Source organism: Heterodontus francisci, chromosome 9 (genome assembly GCF_036365525.1).
Source record: "Heterodontus francisci isolate sHetFra1 chromosome 9, sHetFra1.hap1, whole genome shotgun sequence".
NCBI classification, from domain to species: Eukaryota; Metazoa; Chordata; class Chondrichthyes; order Heterodontiformes; family Heterodontidae; genus Heterodontus; species Heterodontus francisci.
Window position 1 is genome coordinate 31,549,042 of NC_090379.1, and position 21,092 is coordinate 31,570,133.

The 21,092-nt window shown below is 41.9% G+C and overlaps 1 protein-coding gene across 5 annotated transcripts in view; it reads left to right on the forward strand.

Moving 5' to 3' along the window:
- The first annotated feature begins 3,541 nt into the window (after window positions 1-3,541).
- The window catches only part of galcb (galactosylceramidase b), a 70,201-nt gene continuing 52,650 nt past the window's right edge, over window positions 3,542-21,092 (forward strand). Inside the window, exons 1-5 of one of the 5 annotated variants that reach the window (XM_068038723.1) lie at window positions 3,542-3,948; window positions 11,746-11,814; window positions 14,242-14,305; window positions 17,979-18,092; window positions 20,410-20,549. In XM_068038723.1, the coding sequence (XP_067894824.1) occupies window positions 3,766-3,948; window positions 11,746-11,814; window positions 14,242-14,305; window positions 17,979-18,092; window positions 20,410-20,549 (570 nt within the window). In that variant the 5' untranslated portion in view covers window positions 3,542-3,765. The remainder of the gene's footprint in view (window positions 3,949-11,745; window positions 11,815-14,241; window positions 14,306-17,978; window positions 18,093-20,409; window positions 20,550-21,092) is intronic. The other 4 variants (XM_068038725.1, XM_068038722.1, XM_068038727.1 and 1 more) reach the window with 4 other exon arrangements.

Genomic DNA, 21,092 nt, shown 5'->3' on the forward strand with positions numbered 1-21,092 from the left:
CTAGACCTGGTTTTTGGGAATGAGGTGGGCCAAGTGGATCAAGTGTCAGTAGGAGAAGATTTAGGGGACAGTTGCACTCCCTCCAAGGCCCACTCATGAAAGGATCAAGAACAAGAAGGCATGGATTTAAAGTAATTGGTAAAAGAAGCAAAAGTGACATGAGGAAAAACGTTTTCATGCAAGTGGTTAAGGTCTGAAATGCACGAACTGAGTGTGGTGGAGACTGGTTCAATTGAAGAATTCAAAAGAGAATTAGACTGTTATATGAAAAGGACTTGCAAGAACTGATTGGAATTTTTTTTGTCATCTCATGACAAAAGGGCGGCACAGTGGCGCAGTGGTTAGCACTGCAGCCTCACAGCTCCAGGGACCCGGGTTCGATTCCGGGTACTGCCTGTGTGGAGTTTGCAAGTTCTCCCTGTGTCTGCGTGGGTTTTCTCCGGGTGCTCCGGTTTCCTCCCACAAGCCAAAAGACTTGCAGGTTGATAGGTAAATTGGCCAGTATAAATTGTCACTAGTATAGGTAGGTGGTAGGGAAATATAGGGACAGGTGGGGATGTGGGATTAGTGTAGGATTAGTATAAATGGGTGGTTGATGTTCGGCACAGACTCGGTGGGCCGAAGGGCCTGTTTCAGTGCTGTATCTCTAATCTAAAAAAAAATCTAATCTAATGTGCAGGGTTACAGGGAGAAGATGGGGCAGTGGCACCAGGTGAAATACTCATTAGGAAAGCCAGTGCACACGATGGGCCAAATGGTCTCCTTCTGCACTATAACAATTCTGTGATTTTATGTAATGCTTTAGAACTACTTAAATGTAAGAGTTGTCAGGCGTGGTGATATATTGGCACTATCAGATGCAAAGAATATTGGTAGTTAACACTCTATGACTCCTTTTTTTCAAACTTTGACTTTGATAAAGTAACTCCAGCTGAAATCCTTCAATTTCGATTAAGGAATTTCATCTCATTTTATTGATTTGACCAAAACTGGAAGTTTCTGCAAAGTTCTGCTAAAAGATCAACCAACAAAACATGAACAAGATATAAAAAAATAGTCAACATGAATTTCTATAAAGGAATGTCATGTTTGACTAGTTTTGCTGAATTCTCTGAAGAAATAATGGAAAGGTAATGTAGTGGATATGGTGTACATGGACTTTCAGGAAGTACGCCTTTGGTAAACTGCCATATAATACACCCATGACAAAGGTCAAGGCATGTGGCAGTCAGGGCGAGTGGAAGAATGGGTTGAAAGATGGCTATGAAACAGAGTTCTGGCAGAAGTGGGAAGTGGTGCTCACAGGGATATGTGCTGGGACAAGGATTGTTCACCGCATGTATAAATGAATTAGACTCAGAATTTGGAGGTAAATAGGAGGAAATACTGTTGTCAAAAGTTGCAGATCATAGCAAATTGGGTAATATAGCTAATAATGTGAAGGATGCATCAAACGAAGAGGCCGACAGGCTTGCAAAAGGAGCATATAAATGGCAAATAAAATTCAATATAGTGAACTGTGAGGTTGTTTTTGTAGAAGAAATAAGGAGGCCATCTATTCCTTGGAAATTCAGAAACTAAGTGGGGTAGAGAAGCAAAGAGACATGAGAATACAGATACATAAATTGCCAAACAAATTGATGGCACAAGAAAGAGTACTAAGGTTCTTTTAGGAACATAGGAAGATAGGAACAGGAGTAGGCCATTCAACCCCTCGAGCCTGTCCCACCATTCAATGAGATCATGGCTGATCCGCGGCCAAACTCCATATACCTGCCTTTGGCTCATATCCCTTAATATCTTTGCTTAACAAAAATCTATCTATCTCAGATTTAAAATTAACAACTGTTCTAGCTTCAACTGCTGTTTGTGGGAGAGAGTTCCAAACCTCTACCACCCTTTGCGTGAAGAAGTGCTTCCTAACATCTCTCCTAAATGGTCTGGTCCTAATTTTTAGACTATGCCCCCTAGTTTTAGAATCTCCAACCAGTGGAAATAGTTTATCTTTATCAAGCCTGTCTTTTCCTGTTAATATATTGAAGACTTCAATCAGATCACCCCTTAACCTTCTAAATTCTAGCGAAAACAGGCCTAATTTGTGTAATCTCTCCTCATAACTTAACCCCTGTAGTCCAAGTATCATTCTTATAAACTACGTTGCACTCCCTCCAAGGCCAATATATCCTTCCTAGGGTGTGGTGCCCAGAACTGCTCACAGTATTCCAAGTGGGGTCTAACCAGGGTTTTGTACAGCTGCAGCATAACCTCTGTGTCTTCATACTCCAATCCTCTGGATATAAAGGCTAGCATTCCATTAGCCTTTTTGATTATTTTCTGCACTTGCTCGTGGCATTTTAAAGATCTATGCACCTGAACCCACAAGTCTCTTTGGACATCCACTGTACTTAACCTCTTCCCATTTAGAAAGTATCCTGCTCTATCATTTTTTGGTCCAAAATGGATAACCTCAAACTTGCCCACATTGAAATCCATCTGCCACAGTTTTACCCACTCACCTAATCTGTCAATATCTCTTTGCAATTTTTTGCTATCATCTGGACTGTCTACAATGCCGCGTAACTTTGTATCATCAGCAAATTTGGACATATGATTTACTATGCCATCATTTTCTAAAAGAATAGAATATAAAAGCAGGAAGGCAATGTTAAATATATATTGAACCTTGGTTAGACCACACTTGGGAGCACTGTATGCAGGTCTGGTCTTCATAATACAAAAAGCTTACTGAAGCACTGCAGAAAGTTCTAAAACGATTTCTATAGGTGGGGTGAGTCCAGAACAAGGAGGATAAAATAAGGTCAAATAAAATGAAGAATTAAAAAGGAATTTCTTTAAGGAGTGGTGAGAATGTAGAATTCACTGCCATATGGAGTGGTTCAAGGTTGTTTGTAAGCGTGACATGAAGGCCCTAAATGTCGACTCTCGTACCTGGAAGTCAGGAGCTGGCAAAAGAGGAAAATGGTGACACATCCTGTTGACTGGTGTACAGTAGCATGATGACCAATTACTACAGCAGCTTGACAACAGGCGCCAATGTCAAAAACAACAACTCACAGCGTCACTTGGCAGCGTCATGCGTGGCATGTGACAGAACGTGCCTCTCAAAGATTGGCCTTCATAGCCATCAGCAAAGGTGCACCACGAGAGAACACCCCACCTAAATGGATTGTTTGCTGCATGCCCATCATCTTTCGTAGATGGAAGGATGCCAACCGTGGAGTGGTTGAGGCAGATAAAATTGATGCATTTAAGGAGAGGCTTGGTGCTAACATGAGGGACAGGAAAATAGAGGGCTATGGAGGCAGAGTTGGGAGGAGATATATAGTCGAGGGAGGCTTGTGTGAAGTAGTTGGACCGAATAGTCTGTTTCTGTGCTGTTGCAATTCTAGCGTTCATGGTTCAGTCTTTAACCTGAGGAAGTAGTCTTTAATTTGGCTGGTCTGTGAATTTGAACCTCGGAGTATGTTTCACAACCATAAACTGCTTCTGTCATCAGAGGCGGAAGAAGTTGTGAGTGCCCGGGATCACTGTGTTAATTTAGAACAAGAGAAAAGCTGATTGCCCAACAGTTACGAAAGCACACAGACGAATCACTATTGTTGCACTGTCACCTTCAATCAGGATACTTATTACCGCTGAAGTACTGCTTTCCCACCCATTGGAATACTGGCAGCGTCTGCCGGCTCTCCTCCCTCTCCATTGTGACGGCTGCGATCAGCTGACCGGCTGCTGGGTTCTGTAACCATGGCTGCGGCGGCCCGCGCTACCAGCGCTCTGCAGCCCCGGGCCAGCACTCTGTCGCTGCCCCTGCTCTGGGCCACTGTCATTGCCCTGCTGCCGCTGTTGGGGACCGCCGTCTACGTCCTGGATGACGAAGGAGGCCTGGGCGCGGAGTTTGACGGCATCGGCGGCTTGAGCGGTGGCGGGGTGAGTACCAATTGCTCGGTGGATCCACCCTTCGTAGAATGGCGCAACAGGGAAGAGGCCGTTCGGCTCGTCGTGTCTGTGCTTGCTCATTGGTGCAGCCATCCGATTAGTCTTCCTCCCCTGCTCTTTATTAATATTAGTGTCAGCTGTGGCTCAGTTGGTTGCACTCTCTTCTCTGAGTCTGAATGTTCCCGGTTCAAGTCCCAGTCCAGGGCTTGAGCACTAAAATCAGAGCTTATTTTTATTTAGAGATACAGCACTGAAATAGGCCCTTCAGCCCACCGAGTCTGTGCCGACCACCCAGTTATACTAATCCTATATGAACCCCCATATTCTCTACCACATCCCCGCCATTCTCCTGCCACCTACCTACACTAGGGGCAATTTACAGTGGCCAATTTACCCATCAACCTGCAAGTCTTTGATGCTCCAGTGGAGTACTAAGAGCTGTCCTCTTTTGGATGAGGCCTGAAATTGATGCCCCATCTGCTTGCTTGGGTGGATGTAAAAGATTTTGAAGAAGAGTAGGGGAGTTTTCCTGGTTGTGATGAAAGGTCACAGACCTGAAACGTTAATTCTGCTTCTTTCTCCACAGATGCTGTCTAACCTGCTGAGTATTTCCAGCACTTTGTTTTTATTTCAGATTTCCAGCATCTGCAGTATTTTGCTTTTATTGTAGAATTTCCCTGGTGATCTCTCAATCAACATCACAACAACAGATTATCCTGTCATTATCACAGTGCTGTTTGTGGGAGTTTGCTGTACACATGCTGGGGCTTGGATGAAAGAACACAGACCTGAAACTTTAACTGTGTTTCTCTCTCCACAGATGCTGCCAGATCTGATGAGTATTTCCAGCACTTTCTGTTTTATTTCAGATTTCCAGCACCTGCAATATTTTGCTTTTATATTACTGTTCTGGCTGCTGCGATTTCTGCATTACAATTGTGACTGCACTTTTAAAAGTACATCATTTGCTCTAAAGCGCTTTGAGATGTCAGGTGTTTGTGAAATGCAAGTTTTTCTCTTATTGGATCTGCTTCCTGCAGCGCATTCCAATTCGCTGTGTTTAAAAAAAAGATTCCTCATGTCGTCCTTGGTTCTTTTGACAAATGCCCTAAAGAAACAATTGCGCAGGGCAGGTTGTTTCTTTCAAAGGTTTTACTCCCGCACTGCAATGCTGAACCATTGGCCCAGCTTTTGCAGTCAGAATAATAGTGAGGCGATCAGCGCTCATCCTTATTCAGGAATAACCCGGTCAGCAAGTTCCAGCGACCGCACGTGCGGTTAAAAGCAGAGGTCAAGACGATCAACCACCCTGCTCCTCCACGTGCTTTGCTATAACAGTATCGCCATGAGAGACTTTTTTTTTATTCATTCATGGGATGTGGGTGTCACTGGCTATGCCAGCATTTATTCCCCATCGCTAATTGCCCTTGAGAAGGTGGTGGTGAGCTGCCTTCTTGAACCGCTGCGGTCCATGTGGGGTAGGTACACCCACAGTGCTGTTAGGAAGGGAGTTCCAGGATTTTGACCCAGCGACAGTGGAGGAACGGCGATATAGTTCTAAGCCAGGATGGTGTGTGACTTGGACAGAACTTGCAGGTGGTGATGTTCCCATGCATCTGCCGCTCTTGTCCTTCGAGGTGGTAGAGGTCGCGGGTTTGGAAGGTGCTGTCTAAGGAGCCTTGGTGCGTTACTCAGCATTCAAAGACATGAAGGGCATGAAGTTGTGGTACTTACCCACTAGATGCCCACAAAACACGCCAGAAAAAGTTTTTGCTCCATTATAACATTGAACACTGAGTCTCACCATTCTACCTATTGCAAAAGATTGGCCTAAATTAATTTTTAATGGTGTCTTAATTAAGTCTTAATTACTGGCAAACAACCTTTCTGGCACTGAAAATTAACCTTTATAAGTGTGCTGTTTCATCTCTTCAGCTTTTAATTATAGCAGGAGATTTTTTAACTTTTGCTTTCAGTCTCTTTTATCTCTCAATTCCATCTTTCGCTGTCTTTATTTTGCTTTCTGTGCATGATTTGGCACTGAACTAAGTATTCTAACTTCCACTTCCTGAATTAACCTCAGTCGATTTCTTCAGTCTGGTTGAAGAGATACACATTGTTGCCTGCCCTGTTTACACAGGACACAGGTCACAGATCCTCTGACGAAGGCACTGCTTTGACTGTCTGATAACTGCAAATCGCAGTATCAAAGCTAACAGAAATTCTGTGAGCAAGTATAAGCATAATGAATGGTGAGCACTGTACATTTGCCACTGACTGCAAAATCTGGGCTATTATATTACAGTTACCAGTTTCAAATTGATTTGCATAGTGCAGCTGGTAGAACTGAGTTACACTACCAACTCTGTGTCTTTGCTGCCTTATCTTAGCGTGTGCACTAGCTCTCCCTTTCCCTATGTTAGGGTCTCTTGTACTCTTTTACTGTAAAGTGCTTCAAGATGATGTCTTGTATGTGATGGGCAGAATTTAATCTGGGGAGCAGGTAGTGAGGCAGGGAGCGGCATAGCATTGGGAGGGAAAGTGGGGGGGTGGTTGGAGTGCCCATCGTCTTCCTGACTCTGTCCAATTTAATAAGGGGCAGGGAAGATCGAGGACGATCCTTGAGCCCAGAGGCCAATTGAAACCCATAAGTGGCCATTTAAGGGCCTCTTCCTGCCATTGGTATTTTACCAGCAGTGCTAGGGGTGGGGGAGTCCTTTGCCACATGGGGAGACCGCCCAGTAAAAGCTGGCGGCCTCCTTGCAGGCTTGGAGGATGCGGAAAGCCTCCTGATCGGGCAACCTGTGGCCATGGAGGGCCTGCAGACAGCAAGGGCAGATAATTGCCTGATGGGCATAGAATCATGCTGTGACTCCCAGAAATGAGCGCAGCAGTGTTCCCCCACTTAATGGCGCTGTCGGGACCACCGCCAATGGCATTAAATTCACCCGATGAGTGCATTGTAAAATGCAAGATGTTTTTTTTTCCAATTGCATATTTTGAGTGGGGCGTTGGTTTTCATTGCAGAAAACTGGTTAAAATGACTGATTTTGCAGACAATCAATAAGCTTAATAAAAGTGACAATTTCATGAGCGATAAATGAATGAAAACATATTAAAACCCAGAAAGACAGGTGGCAGTGACTCCTATATCTTGACAGTACCCATCCAGCCTGTGCTTGGTAGCTTAATTAAGAAGCAGAACCTCAAAGGTTATAATCTCTGGATTATTACCTGAGCCACGTGCAAATTGGCATAGGACAAATAAAATTAGAGAAATTAATGCATGGCTCAAAGACTGGTGTGGTGGAAGTGGGTTCTGGTTTGTGGGGCACTGGCACCAGTACTGGGGAAAATGGTGGCTCTACCGTTGGGACAGTCTACACCTGAACCGTGCTGGGACCGGTGTTCTAGCGAGCAGCATAATTAGGGAAGAAGAGAGGGTTTAAAACTGAATAATGGGGGCAAGGGATCAAATTTGGGAAGATATGGTAAATCAAGGAGTAGAGACAAGGCAAGTGAGAAAAGTATTAATATGGGAAATGATAAACAAGCTGTGACAGGAAGGGACAGAGCATACAAATCTAAGAGTAAATCAACAGATAAGGCTAGAGGTTACAAAAATTATAAAAGGACACAACTAAATCGCACATAACATTCAAAACAAAACAGATGAACTGAGAGCGCAAATAGAAATAAATAAGTACGATCTGATAGCCATTACAGAGACATGGCTGCAGGACGACATAGATTGGGACCTGAATATTGAAGGGTACATGGCATTTAGGAAGGACAGGAAGCTAGGAAAAGGTGGAAAGGTAGCCTGTTAATTAATGATTGTATTAGAGCAATAGAGAGGAATGACCTGTTCAGGAGACCAGGATGTAGAAGCAGTTGGGGTAGAGATGTGAAATCATAAAGACAAGAAGTATTGTACAGGCCACCAACATTAACTACACTGTCGGGTGAGGTATAAAGGAAGAAATAATGGCAGCTTGTCAGAAAGGTACAGCGATAATTATGGGGGATTTTAACCTACATATAGACTGGAAAAATCAGATGGGCAGAGGTAGCCGAGATGAGGAGTACATAGAATGTTTTCGGCATAATTTCTTGGAACAATACGTCTGGAGCCAACCAGAGAGCAGGTGTTACTACACCTGGTATTGCACAACGAGATAGGATTAATTAATGACCTCATAGTTACGACGCCCCTAGGTAGCAGCGATCATAATATGATTGAATTTTACATTCAGTTTGAGGGAGAGAAGAGTGAGTCCAAGACTAGTATTTTAAACTTAAATAAGGGCAATTATGAGGGCATGAAAGCAGAGCGAGCTAAAGTGAGCTGGCAAATCAGGTTAAGGGATAGGTCAATAGAGATGCAGTGGCAGATATTTAAGGGGATATTTCAGAATACACAGAATAGATACATTTCAACGAGAAAGAAAAATTCCAAGGGTGGGACCCGTCATCCGTGGTTAACTAAAACAGTTAAAGATAGTATCAAACTTAAAGAAAAAGCATATAATTGCGCAAAGATGGGAGGCAGGTCAGAAGATTGAACAGAATATAAAAACCAGCAAAGAATGACTAAAAGATTGATGAGGAAGGTAAAATTAGAGTACGAGAGAAAGCTACTAGAAATATAAAGACAGATGGTAAGAGTTTCTATAGATATTCTAAAAAGAGTTAACAAAGTGAGCATTGGTCCTATAAAAAGTGAGTCTGGGGAATTAATAACGGATAATAAGGAGATGGCAGATGAATTGAATAGATATTTTGCATCGGTCTTCACCAAAGAGGATACAAGTAACATCCCAGTATTAGCTGTAAGTTAGGAAATGGAAGGGAGGGAGGAACTCAAGAAAATTACAATCACCTGGGAAGTGGCACTGAATAAATTGTTGGAGCTGCGGTCTGACAACTCCCCGGGCCCTGATGGACTTCATTCTAGGGTGTTAAAAGAAGTGGCTAGTGAGATAGTTGATGCATTGGTTTTAATTTTCCAAAATTCCCTAGATTCGGGGAAGGTTCCGTTAGATTGGAAAATAGCGAATATAACTTCTTTATTCAAAAAGGGAGGGGGACAGAAAACAGGAAACTACAGGCCAGTTAGCTCAACATCTGTCATAGGGAAAATGTTAGAAGCTATTATTAAACGTTATAGCAGGGCACTTAGAAAAATTCGAGGTAATCAGGCAGAGTCAACATGGGTGGCGCAGTGGTTCGCACCACAGCCTCACAGCTCCAGCGACCCGGGTTCAATTCTGGGTACTGCCTGTGTAGCATTTGCAAGTTCTCCCTGTGTCTGCGTGGGTTTCCTCCGGGTGCTCCGGTTTCCTCCCACATGCCAAAGACTTGCAGGTTGATAGGTAAATTGGCCATTACAAATTGCCCCTAGTATAGGTAGGTGGTAGGGAAATATAGGGACAGGTGGGGATGTGGTAGGAATATGGAATTAGTGTAGGATTAGTATAGATGGGTGGTTGATGGTCGGCACAGACTCGGTGGGCCGAAGGGCCTGTTTCAGTGCTGTATCTCTCAAAAAACATGGTTTTGTGAAAGGAAAATCATGTTTAACCAATTTATTGGGGTTCTTTGAAGGAGTTACATGTACTGTGGATAAAGGTGGATATATTGTACTTAGATTTCCAGAAGGCATTTGATAAGGTGCCACATCAAAGGTGATTGCAGAAAACAAAAGCTCATGGTGTAGTGGGTAACAGATTGGCATGGATAAAAGATTGGTTAGTTAACAGCAAACGGAGAGGAGGCATAAATGGGTCATTTTCTGGTTGGCAAGATGTAATGAGTGGTGGTGGCACAGGGATCTGTGCTGGGGCCTCAACTCTTTACAATTTATAAAAATGACTTAGATGAAGGGACTGAAGGTATTGTTGCTAAATATGCTGATGACACAAAGATGGGTAGGAAAATAACTTGTGAAGAGGACATAAGGAGGCTACAAAGGGATCTAGATAGATTAAGTGAGTGGACAAAGCCCTGGCAACTGGAGTATAATGTGGGAAAGTGGGAAATTGTCCACTTTGGCAGGAAGCATAAAAAAGAAGCATATTATCTAAATGATAGGCTGCAGAGCTCTGAGATGCAGAGGGATCTGGGTGTACTAGTGCTTGAATTGCAAAAGGTTAGTATGCAGGTACAGCAAGTAATTAAAAAAGCTAATAGAGTGTTATTGTTTATCATGAGGGGAATTGAATACAAAAGTAGGGAGATAATGCTTCAGCTATACAGACCATTGGTGAGACCACATCTAGAGTATTATGTACAGTACTGGTCTCCTTATTTAAGGAAGGATGCAAATGTGTTTGAGGCAGTACAGAGAAGGTTTACTAGACTAATACCTGGAATGGACGGGCTGTCTTATGAGGAAAGATTGGACAGGCTAGGCTTATATCTGCTGGAATTTAGGAGTAAGAGGCGACTTGATTGAAACACATCGGCTGGAATTTTACAGTGGGCAGACGGGAGCCAGACTCCGACATAAATGTCGGTGACGAACCCACTTCCGCTTAGCCCGGGGATCCGTCCCATATTTTACGGATCCCCAGGCTTTAATTGTCCCAAGACGGGACTTCTACCCACTTGAGGGAGGTGGTCCCGCCTCAGTGAGCTGCCGGCCAATCAGCGGGCTGGTAGCTTTTAGTCTCAACAGCCCTACCGGGAGCAGCGGCCACTGCTGGGACTGCAGCCCAGCTGACGCCAAGGACCCGAGAGAGTGGGTAAGTTTGGTCGTCTCACCAGGGGGATCGGTCATGCCCTGGTCGTTTGGGGGTAGGGGGACCGTCTTGGATCCCAGGGGCGGGTTGGGAGGCGGGGGCGGCCCTCAATCGGGCACCCTGTGTCCGACTACCATGCCCTCCCCGGGGCGTGGAAAGGCCGGCAGCTATTGCTGGACGGTCTTTCACGTCCCCAGCACACCCGCTTGCCACAGGTAAAATACCCTTGGAGGTGGGCTAGGGCCCTTAAGTGGCCAGTTAAGGGTCTTGATTGGCCTCGGGCGGGTAGGCCGTTTCCCACCATCCGACCCGCTGGGGCGGCGTAAAACTTCGGCCATAAGATCCTGAAGGATCGTGACAGGGTGGATGTGGAAAGGATGTTTCCCATTGTGGGAGAAACTAGAACTAGGGGGTCACTGTTTTAAGACAGAGATGAGGAGAAATGTTTTTTCTCAGAGGGTCGTGAGTCTTTGGAATTCTCTTCCTCAAAAGGCGTTGGAAGCCGAGTCTTTGAATATTTTTAAGGCAGAGGCAGATAGATTCTTGATAAGCATGGGGGTGGAAGGTTATCGGGGGTATATGAAAATGTGGAATAATCAGTTCAGCCATGAACTTATTGAATGGTGAAGCAGGCTCAAAGGGCCAAGTGGCCTACTCCTGCTCCTGAGTCGTATGTTCATATGTTAAACTTGGCTGCAGCATTTATGAGCTAATGGCACCTAAACACACAAGGTATTGTAGATGCTGGAAATCTGAAATAAAAGCAGAAATTGCTGGAAAAGCAGCTGTTAGCTTCTGTGGAGAGAATAGGCAAGTCTATATTTTGGATGTGGAACTTTTTTCAGAACAGCAGCTAAATACTATTATGCAGGTGACCCTATAAATTGCCTATTCAGTGCTGCTTACTTTGACTCTTACGTTGAGCAATAATTATGTACTGTAAAATGTTCTAATTGCAGTAACCTGGACATTGAATTATCTGAGCATTAAATTTCAGAGGTTTTTTTGTATAGTCATTGAGAATTGTAGAATTTATTTTATCTAGGCAACTTCCCGACTTCTTGTGAACTACCCAGAGCCATATCGCAGCCAGATCTTGGACTATTTATTTAAGGTAGGAATTACCTTCAAACAAATCTATTGGAATGTTTTAGCATTGACACTGAGAGCATAGCTATGTTCCCAATGTTTAACAATCTATCTATCTAAGTATAGTAATACTATTGGCCACTTTTCTCTTTGGTACTGTAAGGATCTATTTATGCTGCTTTGGTTTGCTTTTACAGGGTGTAACTATAGTGCAGTGTCAAACCAAGTGGTTAAAGATCCCATCTGTGCATTCAGTCCATTTATAGTGGAGCTCTGCACATTTGTATTAATGTGTGCACACACATTTCTCCTGGCTGGGCGAAGAGAGGAGTTGACATTTATCATTGAACATCATGATTAAACACAGTACTGCCTGATTGAAAGCTATAATGGAGCAACTGTTTGCAAGAATATAATGCTTGCTAGGTGGCTTCTGGTAAACAATAAGTGGATGCATCAATACTGCGCGTGTACTTTTTGTTTTGCAAAAGCAGACCTGTGTGCATGCTTCCAATGAGAGAGGCCCTGCATTTTGAGTGGCCATGGTATTAGTCAAAGTAACCTAGGAGGTCAGTTGGCTTGCTCTCAGAAAATGTGAAGTGATGAGTTTTGGTGCACACCGATGAAAACATCCCACATCACTGAAATGACCACTGTATTGTGATGTGGTGTGTTGAAACCAATTTTCACGTCTTCAAATGAAATTGATTACTCAATGTTCAAGCATTGGCACATTTACATCTTGCATTCAAATCTATCTTTATCTGCTGTCTTAATTGTATAGGGGCAAGCTAAAGCAGATTAGAAATCTAATAATTAAAATGAAATGTAATTTCATATTTGACTAGAGGATTTCACCCTTTTGAAGTGTTTCCAATTTAGGTTAAAAACAGTAAGGTTTGAAATTTAAACTAATGGAGCATATAAGTGAACATGGCCATTAATCTATGTTGGCAAGCCAATGATTTTTATTGTAACTGAATAAGTAAGATTCAGTTTTACAATGTGAGATTCTGGGTTTTTACTTGGTCTTTAGGATTCCATTCATTTTTCTATAAAGATAGCAAACCAGTGGCCTTGCATATTGGCATAAACATTTATCATTTAGTAATAAACTGTTATAGTTGATATAGTTACTTTGGTCAAAACAAGTAAAAGTGGACTTTCCCCTAGCCCATTAATATCTGATGGTCAAATTTCTCCTTGTACCTCTTGCATGCATGGATACTATAAAAGCAAGTCGGTCACAACACTTGTGGTCTAAAGGAATCAATTACTAAGACATGCTTATCTCTGACACTACACTTCATTGTTTTGGGTGACAGAATTTACTTCCCTTTAGGTTATCAGGAGCTCTCGACAGGAACCTTTGTTTTGCCTATAAGTTGAAGTAATAGTATCAAATGGAATTCCCTTACTCTGTGTTTGAGCAGAATTGATGTGCTTTGACCAACCCAATCTCTCCATCAATCTTTCATTTATACAGATCTGAGAAGCACTTTTTTGTTGACTACATTTATAAAGACAGAAATAAACTCCAGCGGTGCTGTTCTAAAATGTGCCATTCCCATCCTTGATGAGTAGCTTTTTGGGATTCTTACTAATGTTCCAGAACTTCAAAGTCATAGTTGAACAATTTAGGATTGGAGAAAGTGCATTCATTGTTGTAGAAAAGCTTCAAGTATTCTTGCAAAGCCATATGTGAGTAACGAGAAGCGTTTTAATAAAAAAAACGGGAACTGGTGTTCACGGAGTTCTTCAGGAGCTTGGCTGAAATTGGAACTCGCTATGTTGGATGGGGGTTATGTATGTAAACAAATATCTTTGTTCAGTATGATGGCGCCTTCTCTCTTTTCCCATGATGCTGTAGAGTGTGTAGCTGTCTTTTTCTAAGCCTTATTGTGATCAGAAGCCCCTTTAAATAGAAGCTTTAGATTTGTTTTAATAGTAAAAAGATTGAAAAATTAGAGTATCAGCTCCACTGCATTGTGGTCCTGCATTTTGGGAGTTTCATATACGGGCTTTTGCAAGCTGGTTTTAACTACACATCATGCAATATCTATGAAACTTCTGTGTATGTTTTTCATTTTTGGATTTAGACAAATGATTTTTGCTACTGAGAAATTAATTTGGCAGTTACTGGTGCTTTTGTACTCCAAATGGTAGCACTTTTTCCCTAATCCCTTCACTTCACCAATACTTTATCCTCCTTTTTAAAAGCCTTCTCAAAACTCACCTGTCAGTCATTCTTAATTTCTCTCTGCGTGGCTTGATGTCAATTTACATTTATGAAGTTTTTTTATATATTAAAGGTACTACATAAATGCAAGTTGTTTTGCAGCAGCCTTCATTAATTAATGAAACAAAAGAGTGGTGCAATGAAAGTCCTGTTTCTGTTCTCTCCCAATAATTCTGGCATTTTGTAATAATATTATCTCCCTTCTGTTGTCAGCCAAACTTTGGTGCCTCCTTGCATATCTTGAAAGTGGAGATCGGTGGCGATGCCCAAACAACAGGTAGGAACCCATCTCACAATGTCAAACAACATAACTGTGAAATGCACTGATTAAAAGATCGTAGCAGTCGAATTTCTGTTGGGGATTTTCCACTTGTCCGTTGTAGCATGGAAAATCGTCTGAGTAATTTACTTAGGTTTCTGTAGGTCTTCTGCCAAATATATGGCCAGCAAAAAGGAGAATCCCCGCAGTAATTCAACCCCATAGCAGTTAAATCCTATATACAAGCATAAGGACTAAATATAGCAAACTGTTTTCCAGATCTTGTGCTTTGGTTGTTGTCTCCAATTTTTTCAATACTTGTCGATCTTCCATAGCATTGCACTTAGCAGTCAAGACCATATGTAGAATTTAGGTCAAGTGGGGTTAGAGTGTGGGAAATAACTGAATTAGAGTAGAAGTGAGAGTGAGGAAGGAGACAGATGGAAGGGTGCAGAAAGGGAAGAGACAGAGATAAAGAAGGGCAGATAGTGTGGGGAGAGAGTTGAGGGGGCAAGGAGAAGGAGCAAAATGGGGAAGCAAGGAAGAGGATGGTTGAAATTTTCTGTCAGTATATGGTAGGGTCAGGGGGGGGGTTATTAATATGAGTGGAAATTACAGGGTTAATGCAGATTATGGCCATGGGGAGTGGTTGTGACAATTTATAACATCGTGGTTGGTGGGTTGCTTCAGCAACTGCTGTACCTTTGGTAATCATTTTCCTTTATGGTGGTTTCCTCACGGACACTCTCCTGCATTCAAGCTAGGGACTTCTAGCAACTATTTTCTTGCACAATGTTCCATTCTTCGGCTGTAGCAGTTTTAAAGGACCTCAGGATTTATTTCTTGTTTGCTGTGCATCCCTTTATTTTCCCCCCTATTTCAGTTGTTGTTTTTATCAAAATGCTCCAGTGCACATCTGTCAGTAGAAATTCTTCAAGTTAATTTGAAAGACACAATTTCACCTTCATCTTTTTTAAAACGGATAAAAATTCCAAGTGCAATTGTTGATATTTTCTCCCTTATTCAACAATACATTTATGTAACGCATTTAACATAGTAAAACGTTTCAAGTCATTTAGTAAGAGCAATATCAATAAAAACACCAATCCACAGAAGAAGATAGCAAGACAGATGACCAAAAGCTTGACCACCAAGGTAGATTTTAAGGAGCATCTTAAAAGAGGAGAGAGAAGAAGAGAGACAGAGTTTTTGGGAGGGAATTCCAGTGCTTAGGGTTGAGGCAGTTGAAAGCACAGCCCCAATGGTGGAGTGATTAAAATTGGGCATGTACAAGATGCCAAAATTGGAAGAGTGCAAGATCTCAAAGATTCATAGGGCTGTAGAAAGTTACAGAGATAGGGAGGGGAGAGTCCATGGAGGGATTTGAAAACAAGGATAAGGATTCTAAAATTGATGCATTGTTGGCAGAGCAACCAGAGAAGGTCAGCAAGCAACTTGCTGGCCAGAACAACATTGAAATAGTCAAGTCTAAGGGTTACAAAGACATGGATGAGGGTTTCAGCAGCAGGGTCAGAGTCGAGCAATGTAGTAGAAGTAGGCAGAAGTAGAGAAAATTTGTTGCTGTGTATGGGCAGTTTTTCAATGCACAGTACCTTTTTAATTTGCCAGGGATGCAAGCAGTGGTGAGGGAGCGGAGTTTGTGGCGGGGACCAAAAACAATGGCTTCAGTCTTCCCAATATTTAGTTGGAGGAAACTTCTCATCCAGTATTTGATGTCAGACAAGCAGTATGACAAATCAAAGACTTCTGAGGGGTCCAAAGAGGTGGTGGTTAGATAGAACTGAGTGATGTCAGCATCAATGTGGAACCTGATATGTTTTCAGATGATAGCACCGATGGGTAGCATATAGATGAGAACTAGGTGGGGGCCACAGATTGATTCTTAGGGGAGTCCAGAGGTAACTCTGAGGGAGTGCATTGCAGGTGATTCTCTGACTACGGTAGAATAGATAAGAATGGAACCAAGCTGGGGCATTTCCACCCAGTTAGATGACTGAGAAGAAGTGTTGGAGGAGGATGGTGTGGTCATCTGTGTCGAAGGCTACAGACAGACAGGTCGAGAATGAGGAGGGATAGTTTATCAAGGTCACAGTCACAAGGCATGTAATTTCTGTTTCAGTACTGTGGCAGGACCGGAAACCAGATTGAAGAGATTCAAACATGGAATTGTGGGAATGATGGGCACAGAGTTGGGAAGTGGCAACACATACAAGGACTTTGGGAAGGAAAGGGAGGTTGGGGATGGGACCAACCATCTCAGATGGGTCGGTAGTGGTAGGGACAGAGGGATCAAGAGTAGGCTTTTTTGAGAAGAGTTGTGATAACTGAAGATTTGAAGGTGGGTGGACAGTACCTGAGGAGAGGGAACCATGAATGATATCAGCTAACATGGGATCCAGGAGGGAAAGTTGAGTGGTGAACATTTTGGTTGGAATTGGATCGAAGGAACAGGAGGTAGATCTCCTGGACAAAATGAGGCTGGAGAGAGCATTGCAGGAGAAGAGAAAGATATAGGGCTAGATTTTACCAAGCCCACGACATCGGGCTCCGTGGGGGTGGGGGGGCGGACGATGGTTGTGGCAGAGGCCCGCCATGGAGGCTGACGCCAGGAGTGTCCAACGCAATCCTCCCGATGGCAGCGAGGCTCCATGGCGGCACGTTCCTGTAACCACCGCCCCGGCCGCTGGGCGACAGTACCTTGATTTAAATATTTAAATGAATGAGATGAATAAATGTAAATCAACTTGTCTTGAATCTTCCAGACCCGCCACAATCTTTGGCACGGCGGGCAACACTCCCGTGCCTTCAATTCCCCACCGGGAGAAAACGGGCATGACACGGGGGAGGAGCTAAGATTTTTGCTGTGGTAGGGGGGTTATGGGGTCAAATAAGCATCATCAGTGTAGGTGATGGTGGGAAGAGGTGAACTTTCAACTTTGTGCAGTCTGGGGTGGGGGGGTGGGTGAACATCAGAATTCAAAGGTAGTTGTTTTGCGGGGGTGAGTAGGGCAAAAACCTCCTGTAATTTTTATTGGGGTGGGGTTGGAAAGGGCGTTAAAATTTTATTACATTTTTGAGGGGTTCACTTTAAAAATTCAAATTTGCCGGCTGGCTGCCGTATAAAAATGGCAACAGCACCTGTGCACAGGCAGTTGACGCCATTGCTGACAACGGACAGCCCGCCCCCTCCACATGATTGCGGGGCGGGTGGGCCTCCCTGGCTATTTAAATGAGCCGCCATGCGAGTGACAGAAGCGGCTGATAGGATGGTCTTGATCTTTGTGACAAGAAAGTCTATTAGCTGCTCACACGTCTTGTTAGAGGTAAAAGTGGAGAAGGCGGGGTGACGTGATTTAAAACTATGGTTAATAGTGGAGAAAAAAAGTTAAGGATTATCTTTGCATTCCTGGATGATCTTTGAATAGTGAGCACTTTTAATAAGTTTATTCAATTGGGAAGCCATGATCACTCTATCACTATCGTGGTGTCTATCTTTCACTGAAGGTAGTGTTAGAGGCTGTTATTTTCAATCTGCCACTTTTATAGTGTCATTTGCCTAAGACATCTTCGTAATCAATACAACTAACCTATCTTAATATGCAGCAGATATTTGCATGAATTTATAATTTAGCATTGAATTGTTCACTAGGGGTATTTTCTTTCTTCATAGATGGGACAGAACCTTCGCATATGCACTATGAAAATGATAAAAATTACTTCAGAGGATATGAGTGGTGGCTGATGAAAGAAGCTAAGAAAAGGAATCCTAATATTACATTAATAGGTATATATTTAACAGCTCTACTTCCCAACTGCTCAATCCTTTTGTTCTGAAATGTATTTATTCAAATTCTGTCTTTATGTGTAGGTCATGAAGGCCAGCAGACTCTCAGTGCCTGGACAAAATGGGAATTGTAAGGCTTTTTATTATGGCTAAGCCCATTCCTGCACTGCCTAACGTCCACTGCCTAATGCTTAGACTGTAGGACGCCAGTTCTGGCATTGTACTTTTTGTTTCCCCTGTTCCTAACTCAGCAACACCAAGGCCAATGATAATGTTCCAACTGTTCTGTTTGAGAACAACGAACTCCACATAACTGAGAATTGATCCTGGGACCGTCCCATCCGTATGGATTCGTGCTAAATCAGGTGGTGCCTTTAGACTTTAGAATTTTTGATTAATCACTAGAAAGGAATCTAGTTTTCTGCCTGACACGTGTATGACAGTAACCTTCATTTACAGCCATGTATGATATGAATGGCAAGCAAAGACTATAGTTCACACTTTTCCTTGTTCTGTACACGTTAAGTATTTGTAACTTACTGCTCCATTGTAATAATCATCTAACGTTGAGTCCCATTGTAGCTTGCTTTTTATTACTGACTTATTAGTAATGAATAGTTGTATAAGTTATATGGCCTGTGAACCTTTCCTGTGACATCTCATGGTGCAAATGCAGTATTAAAAGAAAGTAGCGATTAAGTGGTTACTTGCAAAGATTTTGAATCGAGTATCTTTGAATGGTATTGGTCTATCAGAGGTGGTTACAATATTACATCCATGTGATATTCTGTACATGGAGTTAATGGTAGATACAAATTGTGACAAAAGTTTAAAAAATAACTTCTAAAATTTACTAAAGATAGTAAACATCAAAAAATGCAACTTAAAAATGAGGAAAATATGTACATTTATGCAGTGGCATATTATGTCAACAAAACATCTCAAAGCACTTCATGCAATTGGAGTCAATTGATGGGTATACTATTGCATGCTAGCAATATGACATGAATTGCAGCCAGATTAATGGCTGATTAAACTGATTTTTTTTGCTGATATTGTTTGAAAGAGGAATGTTGGCTCGGTTACATAGAACTCTTTGTTCCTTTTTAAATAGAGTTGTGGAATTTTTAACATGCAACTGAACATGCAGACAGGATTTTGATTTAATATCTCATCTGAAGCACCTCACCTCCAACAATGCACCACTTCCTTTGTGCTGTACTGGAGTGACAGCCTAGATTATGTACACAAAATGTGGGACTTGAAGCGTTAAACCATCTAACCCAAAGATTAGAGTGAGGCTAAACTGAAAATTTGGCATCTTATTAAAAATTCTGTAGTTGAAGTTTAGATGAAGCAATTTAAGAAGATAAAATCTTCTTTTATCGAATGTTTCTAAATTAGTTGACTTAAATGACAGTATATCACCGTTCCAATTTCTCTTTTCATATTAGTAACAAAGTCTTCCAGATAGAAATTAACACTTTGGTTACAGAAATGCTAAGTTCTCAAAAAAGCCTGATTTTGAATGCTTTATCCCTATGATCAGCCTTCAAAATGAATTGGACTGTCCATTTCTTTTCTATTCAGGGAAATGGGAAAATGTGTTTCCAAAAATGTAAAGGGCATTCATTATCCAAAGGGATAAAAGAAAACTGGTCAGTGAGCTGAGAACTTGGAACTGAAAGAGAAAAAAATGATGTGATTATTGAATAAACATACAACAAAAAATATGCAGTGCTATATATAGATTTTTGCATTATGAGTATACTTACTTAAAGGAGGTAAGTAAAGCCAGAGTACTTTCAGTATAAAGTGCACCTTCCCCTTCCTTCCCCACCCTTTCAAAAAAAATCAGGCAATGTAAAAACAAATTGATAATTTTTTTGTGATATGCACAGCACTTAGGTGATTGCCAGATGCTGTCAGAACTGCTGAGTTTTTCCAGCACATTTTTTATTATAGTGGTTACTATGGGCTTTGCACTTGACCTCAGGACTCCTGGCTGGGGATGAGGAAGATGATTAAATTGAATTCTATTACCAATGGCTATTCCGTGATATTTGCTGAAAATTGGGAATGTATGCTAAGCACAGGGTAAAGCATAGCCCATTGCCAAATAGCCTCAAACATGAAGAACAGTCACTTGGGTAAGGTATCAAATGCCTGCTGGAGCCTCAGAAGTTTATCCCAACATATCAGCAAATACAGGAGAAATCCTAAAACCTAACTTCAACAAAAATGAACTTGAAAGACTGTTTTAATATTGCTTTAATTGTAAACTTCATTTTTAGTGAGTGTTTATTTTTCTTGTTAGGGCTACCTTGGGCCTTTCCTGGTTGGATTGGTTGTGGAGACAACTGGCCTTATACCTGTCCAGACAGAACGGCCTATTATGTTGCTTCGTGGATTCATGGTGCTAAATTGTATCATAATCTTGATATTGATTATGTTGGGGTTAGTACAAATACTTAATAAAACTTATTTGATGTCTTTTTTGACTTGTGTTAATGAATGTTATAGAAATCTTAATCTGTTATAGATGTTACAGCTGTTAGAATAATGACATCTAATTCAATATTTCAGTGAACCACTTTGAAATATAAACCAGCCAGAGGGATACAAGATATAATTAAAGATCATTAAACCTAGTTTTTATTGCCAATCTAAAAATCTGTCTTTTGGGGTGTTTTTCAGGTTCTGCAGAATATAGTGGAAGGGAGGGTATTGGACACCAAAAAATATAGGATAAATTTAATTTTTTTTTTACTGAAGATCAATTTTTATTTGGCACATCATGAAAATGAAAGGGACTTTAAAAGACGCAATTAAGCTCAATGGCCATCTCAGTTATTTACACAGTTTATAGGCCTCCATTATCGGATAGTGGAATTTAGACTTCACATTTCATTCAAAAGCTGTTGGCACTGATGAAGTAACAGGTTATTTGATAGTTGATGAAGGTAGTGCAGCAGATGGCTGTGTATATATGGACTTTCA